At 33.0% G+C, this 12,766-nt stretch overlaps 1 protein-coding gene across 1 annotated transcript in view; it reads left to right on the forward strand.

The window, feature by feature from the left end:
* Nucleotides 1-12,766, forward strand: part of Hace1 (HECT domain and ankyrin repeat containing E3 ubiquitin protein ligase 1) — an 84,176-nt gene that overhangs the window by 4,466 nt on the left and 66,944 nt on the right. The window contains exons 2-5 of the mRNA XM_026389640.2: nucleotides 3,433-3,487; nucleotides 4,651-4,740; nucleotides 5,646-5,750; nucleotides 10,544-10,619. Of these exons, the coding sequence (XP_026245425.1) occupies nucleotides 3,433-3,487; nucleotides 4,651-4,740; nucleotides 5,646-5,750; nucleotides 10,544-10,619 (326 nt within the window). The remainder of the gene's footprint in view (nucleotides 1-3,432; nucleotides 3,488-4,650; nucleotides 4,741-5,645; nucleotides 5,751-10,543; nucleotides 10,620-12,766) is intronic.

Below are 12,766 nucleotides of genomic sequence, written 5' to 3' on the forward strand. Positions count from 1 at the left end.
CCCTCCCCGCAAAATTCTCTAAAGTTGCTTTGTTTGAATTAGTATTCAGTCAACACATTACATTTAGTTGATCCATCTCTTAAGACTCTTTTTTTTTTTTTTTTTTTTTTTTTTTTTTTTTTTTTTTTTTTTTTTTTTTTTTTTTCCCACTCTTTTTTTTTTTATTGGTCGTTCATAACATTACATAGTTCATAATACATCATATTACACAGTTTGATTCACGTGGATTATGAACTCCCCCTTTTACCCCATATACAAATTGCTGTATCATATCAGTTTCCCTTCCATTGCTTGACATATTGCCTTTCTAGTGTCTGATGTATTCTGCTGTCTGTCCTATTCTCTACTGTCCCCCCTCCCCTCCCCTCCCCTCCCCTCCCCTTTTCTTTCTCTACCCCTTCTACTGTAAATCATTTCTTCCATTTGTATTATCTTGTCTTGCCCCTCCTTTCCTCTTATATGACATTTTGTATAACCCTGAGGATCGCCTTCCATTTCCATGCAATTTCCCTTCTCACTCCCTTTCCCTCCCACCTCTCATCCCTGTTTAATGTAAATCTTCTTCTCAAGCTCTTCGTCCCTACCCTGTCCTTGTTTACTCCCCTTATATCAAAGGAGTCATTTGGTATTTGTTTTTTAAAGATTGACTAGCTTCACTTAGCATAATCTGCTCTAATGCCATCCATTTTCCTCCAAATTCTATGATTTTGTCATTTTTAAATGCAGAATAATACTCCATAGTATATAAATGCCACATTTTTTTTATCCATTCATCTATTGAAGGGCATCTAGGCTGGTTCCACAGTCTTGCTATCGTGAATTGAGCTGCTATGAACATCGATGTAGCAGTGTCCCTGTAGCATGCTCTTGTTAGGGCTTTAGGGAATAGACCGAGAAGGGGAATAGCTGGGTCAAATGGTGGTTCCATTCCCAGCTTTCCGAGAAATCTCCATACTGCTTTCCAAATTGGCTGCACCAATTTGCAGTCCCACCAGCAATGAACAAGAGTGCCCTTTTCCCCACATCCTCTCTTAAGACTCTTTTTTAAAAAAATATTTCTAGTTGTAGATGGACATGATATCTTCATTTAATTTTTCATGTGGTGCTGAGAATCGAAACCAGCGCCTCACATGTGCTAGGCAAGTGCTCTGCCACTGAGTCACAACCCCAGCCCGAGACACTTTTAATCTATAACAGTCTCTCCTCCTCTAAAAATTTTCTTCCAGTAATTTTAGACTCAGAAAATTTGTATAAATAATACAACATTCCCAAAACCCTTCACTCAGCTTTCTCTGATGTTAACATCTTGTATAACCAGAGTACAATTATCATGACTAAGAAATTAATATTCATATAATAGTGCTGTTAACTACTTTACAGACTTCATTAGAATTTCACAAGTTTTCCTACTCATGTCCTTTTTCTATTTTAGGGTCAGTCCAGGATGCCACATATTTAGTTATGTTTCTTTATTCTTTTTTTTTTTAAATACCTTCATTTTGTTTATTTATTTTTATGGGGTGCTGAGGATTGAACCCAGTGCCTCACAAGTGTGAGGCAAGCGCTCTATCACTGAACCACAACCCCAGCCCCTGTGTTTCTTTATTCTTTCCCAAACTGTGAATAATTCCTTAGCCTTTCCTTTTATCCAGTGACCTGGAGATTTAAAGAGGACTGACTGATAAGGCATTCTGTGGAATTCCCCATAACTTGGGTTTGTCAGGTGTTTTCTCATAATTAGATTGAAGTTCTACATTTTGGTCAAGAATGTTACAGGTCTGGGGTGTGTGTGTGTGTGTGCGTGCGTGTGTGTGTGTGTGTGTGCGTGCGTGTGTGTGTGTGTGTGTATATATACAAAAGTTATGTGTCCTCAGTTGATCATATCAGGAGCTACTGTGTATTGATATGAATTATTTTTAGTGATGTTATCATTTGTCAGTTGACTAAGGTAGTATTTGCTGGGTTCTTTACTGTAAATTTACCATTTTCCATTGTAATTAGTTAATATTTTGGGGAGATACTTTGATACAATGGAAATACCTTGTTTCTCTTCAAACTTTAATCCACTGATTTTATTTGGGATTTTCAAGGTTTCCTCTCTGTAAATAATTTAAAAAATATAAACCTCTAAAATGACTTGAGACATGACTATTAGTAATAATAAGTTCAAAACATTAGGTAAAATGTACATGAGAATAATATGGCATTATAGGTGTTGATTTTTAACCTTTTCTTTGGAATCATGTGTTTGTGAATTTACAGGATTACAAAGGATTGCAAATTTGAATAGTGTAATGTAATAAGTAAAATTGTTTTTAATTCTGTTTCTTAAAACTTTGAAAATAATTTCTTCTATTATGTTATCAAGAAGGAAGTACCAGGTCTAAGGTTCTTACCTAAGAAGGTAAGAATAGTGCAGAATAGCAAAGGTAGTACAAAATTTACAACTGCTACATAATTTCTCATCTCCTTTACTGTGGTCACAAAAGAGATGCAGCTTCCGGATATAAGGAGCAAACTGAAGAGCTTAAGGTTGCAAAATTATTTTAGTATATGCATTTTTGGGGGGGCGGTACCAAGGATTGAACCCAGGGGCACTTAATCACTAAGTTACAACCCCAGTCCTTTTCATTTTTTTATTTTGAGACGGGATCTTGCTAAGTTGCTGAGGCTGTCTTTGAACTTTTGATCCTCCTGCCTCAGCGTCATGAGTTGCTAGGATTACAGGTATGCATCACTGTGCCTGGTTTAGCTTAGTATATGTATCTTTAATATCCATAAATATTTAAAATTTCTCAAAGTGTATACGCAAGTATGATAAAATATCACTTTGGAAATACATTATGGTTATTAAAACTACAGAAAATATAAGCTCTTCAATTTGCTCCTTGTATCCGAAAGCTGCATCTCTTTTGTGACCACAGTAGAGGAGATGAGAAATTATGTAGTAGTTATAAATTTTTCACTACCTTTGCTATTCTGCACTATTCTTACCTTCTTCTACCAATCTTTCTCATTTTTTATGTAGAGTTAAGAAAACTCTAATCTTAGAGTGGGCATGGTGGTGCACATCTGTAGTCCCAGATAATGGGGAGGGTACTGATGGATGATTGTTTAGGAGCTCGAGGCCAGCTTGGGCAACACAGTGAGACCTTGTCTCAAAAGAAAACTTTTTTTTTTTTTTTTTTTAGAGAGAGTGAGAGAGGAGAGAGAGAGAATTTTTACTATTTATTTTTTAGTTCTCGGCGGACACAACATCTTTGTTGGTATGTGGTGCTGAGGATCGAACCCGGGCCACACGCATGCCAGGCGAGCGCGCTACCGCTTGAGCCACATCCCCAGCCCCTCAAAAGAAAACTTTTTAATCTTAAATATCACCCTTTGGAAAAAGTAGACTATTAATTAATTCTTTTTCTTTTGTTTGAAACTCAGATAATGAAACTGCAGTTTACACATTAATGCCAATGGTTATGGCTGATCAACACAGGTGAGTGTCTCTTTCATAAATTTATGCCTTAGAAGTAAACTTTGTTCTGAATATTATATACACAGACACACACAGATTCACAGTTTGCATATAGAAATGTCCTGAGGCCAGTTTTAACATCTATTATAATTTTCTGTTGTGAAATAAGGAACAAAATTTCCCAAGAACTATATCTAAGCTGTAAAATTTTATGGTAGGAGATTTTCTAAATGAATAATTAGATTTTATGTTCAGTATTTGATTGGTTATTGAAATAGAAAAAAACATTGCAGTGGTTTCTTTTAAGGATTACTACTGATTTTATAGGAAAGATTACATCTGAGGGTAGCTTACTTTCCTTTTGTGCTTCTACTTTGATGTTCTTTTTATTGATGTAGTGTTGACACTCTTTTTATAGAGGCATGTTTAAAATACAGGCTTTGTGAAGGGATTTTTATTCTTGTAGCAGTCAGCTCTGCTGTAGTTGGCTAGTGGATAGTTGGGTGTACAATGAGAAGAAAGTGAAGAAAAATTATTTTGAAGTAAATTTAAAACATAAGTTATTTTTTGGCTTTATATTTTCTCTCTAGTATATTTAAAAGGTGTTTTTGTCTGACTTTTTTTTTGTTTGTTTGTTTGGCTAAAATTAATAATAGGTAGACTCAACTTTTGGCTAGGGGACCAGCTATGCCTATTCCCTTTGTTTTTCAAGGATCTGGGGAGAGCTGAAGCCAATTTACTCTGTTAGATATCCTCAGAACATGTAACAGCACAATTTGAGTGGCGAATTAGGAAACCTTCAGCACCAGTTTATGGTGAGGGCATTTCAATTATGGGTAATATTTTCTGGCTACCATTCTGTACTTTAGAATAGTGCTTTACTTTTTGGTTGATAAGAGATAGAACCTTTTGAATAATTATTATTATGTTTTTTTTAGGAAGAATTTCTTATTTTTTTTCCCTAGTTGTCCATGGATCTTTATTTTATTTATCTATATGTGGTGCTGAGAATTGAATCTAGTGCCTCACATATGCTAGGCAAGTGTTCTACCACTGAGCTACAGCCCCCAGCCCTTGAATAATTATTAAGAAGACCTAAAGAGCTATTAACTTGATTTATTATGTTTAAAATTTTTTGTTTACATATTGATTTATTTTCTTAATCTTTTTTTTGGGGAGCATAGGTCTGTTTCTGAACTACTGTCAAATTCAAAATTTGATGTCAATTATGCATTTGGACGTGTGAAAAGAAGCTTGCTTCACATTGCAGCAAAGTAAGACTAAAGATATTTTTTGTTAAAATATGGTCTAATCTAAGAATCATGAGTTTGGCTCACCATTGTCTCATAATATTTACGGGGAGAGATAAGTACAGGCAGTCTTTATCCTGTTTAGGAAATAGTATGCTATGTATTCTCTAGATAAATGATTAACTTTGGGATTGAACTCAAGTCTTATGTTCCTATTGTCTTAGCTTGTTCTAGGTTAGGTGTGGGGTTGTTTTTTCTGGCATACACAGAGTGTGAATTCACCCAATTTTTCTTTTATCCCATCAATAAAAGGGATAGAAAGAATAAGCTAAATGTATTTGAAGTCATTCGTTTTATATTTTTATCTTTTTTTATTAGTTGCTCAAGAAAATACAATGATTTTGACATATCATACATTTGATTCAAATAGGGTATGAATTCTCATTTTTCTATGTGTACAGATTGCAGGATCACATTGGTTATACATCCATGTGTATACATACAGCAATCTATATTTTTATCTTTGTGGGAGTACCATTTTTTTTTATCTGTAGTCTTCTACTGTATAATCAATCAGTTAATTTATTGATACCTGTTCTTCTTTCTGGCTATAGGTAGATGTGTTTAAATTAATTGTTTATGATTAAGTTGATTCCCGGAAATCCAAAAATTGAGAGTACTATATAGCTTCTTTTATAAATAAATTCTTTATTTTGCTTTATTTCAACATCTCAAATCCTTTTTGGCTTTCCTAATAGAATGTACCATTTTGAAGATAGAGGGTATTTGTGACAGAAGTTAAATCAAATTGTAGATAAATACAGAGTTTTAAAATAATGTTGTTTAATAGAAGTTTTTGTTTTTTATTTAAACTTTGTCAAGTGTGGCTTTCGTTGAATGTATTTTAACTGTCTTTTAATATTTTTTAGTTGTGGATCAGTGGAATGCTTGGTTTTGCTGTTAAAGAAAGGAGCAAATCCTAACTATCAAGATATTTCAGGCTGTACACCTCTTCATTTGGCAGCTAGAAATGGGTAAAATATTTAGTTTCCTAAAGTAGCTAAAGCTTTATTATTGGTATTTTACTCTACCTTGATTTGATGACCTTCCCCTCCATAATTGTCTTAGGGAGAAATTAGAAAAATAATACATTTTACTTGTTATAATTTTTTTTGTTTCTTAAGGATATATAAGTATTTTTTCTCTTTAAAGTGGGTCTTGGATCATTGTTACATTTAAAAATATAATTTAATAACTTATTATTCACTAATATTTTTCTTCCTAAAAATATATTGCAGTAGTTCATCATTACTTGTATTGTAATGACATTTTCTGAAAAGCATAATTTTAACCTCTGTTTTTGTTGTCTTTTTTCCCTGCAGTCTTTTGCCACTCATAACTCCATGGCTTAATTCCCAAATTATTTGTTTAGTTAATTTTAGTAGTAGAATTAAGGACAGTGAGCACATTGTACCAAGTTTACAGTTGTTTGAGAATAACTGTATTGATGTAAACTTTCTAGTTAAGAGTACTTTCATTTTAACTGTGAAAAAAGTTTCCTCAATAAATGATTGTGCTTAAAAAAAAAGAGTATTTTCAAAACGTGAAAAACTTTGTGTATTGAGTATATTTTTGCCTCTTCCTGCCAATTCTTAATTCTGGTCATCATCTAAACATCATTGTGTTATTGTGTGCTATTCTAAACCCTACTCTAATTTTTATGGTTTTTGTTTTTATTTTCTATGAGGAATTCTTGTGTCACACTTCTGTGTCTGCCTCTGCCACTGTTTTTCATCTGTAATTCTGTTGGACCAAGAAATGATACCAAAATGATTGGAATTAAATTTAAATGAAAATAAGTAGATTTTGATTGAGGCATTGAGGAACTTTTTTGAGTACTATAAAACTTCTTTATGGAAGTACATTCCTGTTGTGTCTCTTGATTAATCTTGGAGATATTTTTGTTCCCTGTTATAAACTGGGATAAGATTACCCACTGCATCAATCTGAGGCACAAATTTTGCATATAAGGATAAAAATTGAACCAAAAAGATAAAGAACCATAGTGATGTCTGGGTTGGACAGGGGAAAGACATAGTCTTTTCACACTGTCTGATGTATCTCATTTTATGCATTAACACATGAACCAGCTTAATTGTCTATTGTTTTAACTGATAACAGCATGCTGATTAAACAGTTGCTTTTATAAAAATCTTTAGGTATATTGTAGTGTGTCAACTCAAGATCATAGAGCTGAATTGATCTCAGATCTATTGTCCCAGGTGTTAATAGGATAGTGACAACAGTCTTAACAGTCTTTTTTTTTTTTCCTTTTGGTACTGGCAGTTGAACCCAGGAGCACTTTACCACCGAGCTATACCTTAGCTCTTTTTGTATTTTATTTTGAGAGGATTTTTCTAAGTTGCTTAGAGCCTCACTAAGTTGCTAAGACTAACCTCGAATTTGGCAATACTTAGCTTCCCAAGTTGGTGGGATTACTGGTATATGCCACTGTGCCTGGCTAGTGACAATAGTCTTTGAAAAGTTTATATGTGTTCTGTCAACCATCATAAACGGAAGGACACATTGGTACAAGGCAGGGATTAAAAAGTCCACTGTAATTGTAGGTAGACTTACTCATACAGTTTCAATGTGAGGTTCAAGAAGTATGTTTTAGACTTGAAAGACAGGATGTTCTTGATCTGCTAAAAGGATGTTTTATATATTGTTTTCCAGTATACAGGCCTTTTAAGTACATAGAAAATAGCTTTGATCACTGTTTCTGTCAATAGTAATTGAAAAGACCATTATACTTTAAAGATGAAGAAATTTGGCAGATATTACATGATTCACTTATCAAGTCAGCAAGAGAAGAGGAATTAGAAGAGTTCATCACCCATTTGCTAATTTGGTTGCCTTTCTATTTTTAATAAAGTATGCTTTTAATATCCAATATTTAAATATTTTAGCTTTTTAAAAATTGAATTGATGCCTTGTACAATATAGAGATGTTCAGTAAATGTTTGATAACTGACTTGAATCCTTGTTACTTCCTAAAGCTATTGGTGTTTTCAGAAATAGCTGTTTTCTATAACTTCATTATGAATTCAAATTTGTCCATACTGAAGTAGAAGTCACAGGAGAATTCTACTACTTTTGCTGGTCCATTAGTTTTTCTTTTGCTTCCTTTGCTGTCATTGTTAGATGGATAATATATTTCTGTTGGCCTGCTTTAGTATTTTTCTTTTTACTATTAGTGTTGTGTTGGATTGCCTTCCTTTCTAAAAGAAGCCCCATTAAGCTTCCACAGAAGCTGAGAATTTTCTTTTTTAACATCCTCAACTCTCTTTAAAAAAACAAAAAAATAAAAAAAAAGCAAAAAGAACTTTGAAATAGGGTCCTCTTTGGTTGCCCAGGCTGGCCTCTAACTTGAGATCCTCTTACTTTCACCTTTGGAGTAGCTGGGATTATAGGTGTGCCCTACCGTGCTTAGTGAGAATTTATTTTCTAAGATCTTCATAATGATGTGTTAGATGAGGCAAGTTTGTAAATATTCAAACTTAAGAGTTTATTCTGAGCTTTATTTTCTTCCATTTCTTTGATCATAATGTGATTTATTTATTTATTTTTGGCACCAGGATTGAACCCAGAGGCACTTAACTCCTGAGCCACATTTCCAGCTCTTTTTATATTTAATTTTGAGACAAACTAAGTTGCTGAGGGCCTTGCTAAGTTGCTGAGTATGGCTTTGAACTTGGGATTCTCCTGCCTTAGTCTTAGCCTAGTTTATAATCTGACTTTTAAATGACATTTAACTTTGTTTTAAGTGTAAAACTCAAAACAAGAAAAGTGATTGGCAAAAAAAAAAAAAAAAGTAATTTGCTAGTCTTTTTTTTCTTTTAAAAGATTTATGTGATCATTAATAATTTTAATGATTGAGTAGTGAAGTTTTGAGAGCCACTATGGGTCTGGTTATGCTTGATTATGAGTTGACTAAGGAAATATTTTTTTTTTTTTTTTTTTAAGAGAGAGTGAGAGAGGGGAGAGAGAGAGAGAATTTTTAATATTTATTTTTTAGTTCTCGGCGGACACAACATCTTTGTTGGTATGTGGTGCTGAGGATCGAACCCGGGCCGCACGCATGCCAGGCGAGCGCGCTACCGCTTGAGCCACATCCCCAGCCCGACTAAGGAAATATGATATAAAACATGGCAGAAGTTTATGAACTAGTTGAATAAATGGTAATATATACATATCTGCCATTTTCTCTGCATATACCACTACATACTATGTATAGTATATTATTAATACATACATTAATACTATATACACTGTTTTATATATATTTCTATTTATTCATTTAGGTCATAACTTCATGCCACAGATTATATTTCCTCAATCAGTTCAGTGCTGAGCATAGTTAAGCCCCTGTGTGTGTGTGTGTGTGTGTGTGTGTATTGATTGCCAGATGAGTGATACCAGTAAGTAATATGCTTCCAGAGAAATATGAGGTTCCATGTAGTTCACAGGAATTCATACAGACTTTATTAATGAAGGGGAATTTAAGATGCATATTGAATAGTAACTAGGAATGGATAGGCTAAGAAGAAACTTTGTGAACAAAATGCCATGAACTGTACAAAAATGGGCAAAATACTTGAAGAGACATGTCTCTAAAGATATGCAAATGGCCAATAAGCACATGAAAAGATGCTCAGCATCACTAATGAGGAAAATGCAAAATAAAACTGCAGTGAGATACCAATTCATAATCATTAGAATGACTACTATAAAAAAAAAACCACCCCAGAAAATAACAAATATTGGCCAGTATGTAAAGAAATTGGAACCCTTGTGTAGTTGGTAAGAATGTAAAATGGAAGAGCTGCTGTGGAAAACAATATGATAGTTCTTTGGGGCAGGTGTATGTTGTTCAGTGATAGACTGCTTGTCTTACATGCATGAGGTCTTGGGTTCAATTCCTAGCACTGCAGAAACAAACATGAAAACAAAATATGGCAGTTCCTCACAATATTAAAAATAGAATTATTATGTGATCTAGCAGTTCTACTTCTGGGTGTATATTGAAAAGAATTGAAAGCAGTGTATTGAAGAAATATTTCACATACCTGTGTACGTAAGCATTATTTATAATAGTTAAAATGTGGAAACAAGTGTCCATCAACTGATGAATGGCTAAGCAAAATATGGCATATACACATAATGAAATATTATTCTGCCTCAAAAAGGAAGGAAATTTTGACATAAGCTGCAACATGGATGAACTTTGACTTTGTACTATGTAAAATACCACAAAACTTTACTCTTAAATGTTTAAAATGATAAATTTTATGTTATGTGTATTTTATCATAAAAAATGAATGAAAAAAATGAAGTGGGTAGAGAGGAATGCATAAACATACATTTTACAGGTTTTCTGATTGTGTTTTTATAACTCAGTATTTAGTATTTTCCAATCAAGAATGTGGAGTACAACATTGAAACATTTTGCTATGCTTATATTTCTTATGGCAATTACTATTGCATTTAGTCAACATTAGAAATTTCTGCAGTTTGAATGATAAGTTTGTTCCAATGACATGAAAACCTAATGGTTATTTCTTTATCATGTTATCTTTGAATCTTAGAAACAAATAAAACAATATATTTTATTTCAAATAGTGTTCATTTAAATATTGCAGTTATAGTTGAAAATACAGATATATATATATCAACTAATGTTGATTGTAATTAATATTTCAGTAAAATAATTGTAGTTTGTATATTTTTTCTAGTATCAGTTATCTGTGACTGTCTTTCTTTTTAGGCAGAAGAAATGTATGAGTAAATTATTAGAATACAGTGCTGATGTCAACATTTGTAATAATGAAGGCCTTACAGCAGTAAGTGCTATTTTATCTGAGATTTTTTAAAATAATTTTTTGAATACAATCTTGAATACGTGATGGCAATGAACAATGTAGTATGAGTGTTTCTGTGAGTTCTTTATAGTATTTAAGAAGGTGTAGAATGACTTGAGATATAGTTTTCAGTTAAGTTGTAGTTCACTGTATTTCTCCCTTCTCTTTATTAGATTATGACTATCATTTATTTTGAAGTCTTATTTGCCTAACTTTGGTCACTGACTTTCAAGGGACTTCTTAGGAGCATCTCTGTTAAGATATGTTATCAGTTCATTGTAGGAGAGCTGTTTTCATTATGTCCATTTGAGTACTGTTAATATTTCATTTTAGGAAAATGGTGTGGCTAGAGAGAAAGGAATAAAGTAAAAAGGAGAATTAGCACTCCTTATAATCCCTGGGTTCAGAGGTAATCACAGTTAATATTTGGCCTATATTGTTTTAGATGTGTTATATCTTAAACTAGTATTTTTATCCATTTTGCCATATTTTTTTTGGTACCGAGGATTGAACCCAAGGTCACTTTACCACTGAGCTACATCCCTACCCCCTTTTATTTTTTATTTTGAGGCAGGTCTCAAGTTTCCCAGGTTGGCCTTAAACTTGTGGTCCTCCTGCTTCAGACTCTCAGGTTGCTAAGAATACAGTCATGCACCCCTATGCCTGGCAGGTTAATCTAGTTTTGAGCCATGTAAATATTGTAGGGAAGGTGGTATGAGCTATTACTAATAGGATTGTTGAAATCTCAGAATTTTAAACCAATCATCATCATCATTTAATAGAGCCTTATTCGTTTTGAAAGTAGAGATAAAATAGAATTATTGAACAATAATTTTGAAGTCATGGCAGAAGATATTAAGTATTATTTGTTAAATTGAATTTCACCTTCCTTTGATGATACTTGTAGATTTTTATCTTTTTTTAAAAAATCTATTTCTTTATCAGAATTTTATAACTTATTTATTTATTTAATGTGGTACTGAGGATTGAACCCAGTTCCTCACACATGCTAGGCAATGCCCAGCCTGATTTTTACCTTTTAATTTGTAAATAAAGAAGAATATTGACTATTTACTTACCAAGCCAGTTTTCAAGGCCTTTTTGATTAAAGATTTTTGGGGGAGAGATATAAGAAAAACAGTATTTTTTGTATATGTTTATAGGTATATATAAAATTCAAAATTATATACAGAATATAAATCTATGTATATTTTATATATGTATTTTAAAATATGGTAAAGTTTATTAGAGGAGAAAGAAAAGATACCCTCAGTTGAGAGGGCAAGGTCCTTTCAGGAGAGGACCTTCCTTAAAATTTGAATCTTTTTGAGTGGCTTATTAAATAATAAGCTTAATCATGATTATTATGGGCTCTACAGGTTTTGTTATATATTAGCAATATAATATCATCTACTCTGTAAGGAAAGATTGTGTTCTCTGTATCTTCAGAATTAGTAATTTGGTAGGTGCCATAGAGGTGTGAACTCTTTGAAATGATGTAGATCTTTAGGATACTACCCAGTTTAGGCAATATAAGGTGTCTGTTGTTAATTTAATCTGTTGAATCACATATGTTTTTATCTGCTAATTTCTTTGCTTAATTCCTGAAATTCAAGGAAGATGGAGTAGAAAATAATTTTAAAATTTTTATTGAATAAAATTATTCATGCACATGTAGAGTCAAATGATTCGACAAGGGTTGATGAAAGAAACAAGTCTTTTGGCCTTCCCAAACTTGCCCCCCTAAAGTCTACCTATCTCTAGGCAATTCTTCTCAGCTATTTTAATGGATTTAAAAATTTCAAATCTTAGTGTCTAAATATTTCTGAGTGCTAATTTTGATATTTTTTGTATAGAATATATAATGCACATTCTGCTATTACATATTCCTGCCAATAATATCTGAGTGATACAGTTTTTCAATTTGTTGCCAGAATTTGCTGCAAGCAGTTGCTGCCATTTTTCCCCCCCTTTTGTACTGGGGATTGAACGTAGGGACACTCTGTTGCTGAGTCACACCCCCTGCCCTTTTTATTTTATTTTGAGATAGGGTCTCACTAAGTTGCTGAGGTTGGCCTTGAATTTGTGATCCTCCTGGTTCAAGCCTTCCAAATCACTGGGATTACAGA

This window comes from Urocitellus parryii, chromosome 8, assembly GCF_045843805.1.
Source record: "Urocitellus parryii isolate mUroPar1 chromosome 8, mUroPar1.hap1, whole genome shotgun sequence".
In the NCBI taxonomy this organism is placed as follows: domain Eukaryota; kingdom Metazoa; phylum Chordata; class Mammalia; order Rodentia; family Sciuridae; genus Urocitellus; species Urocitellus parryii.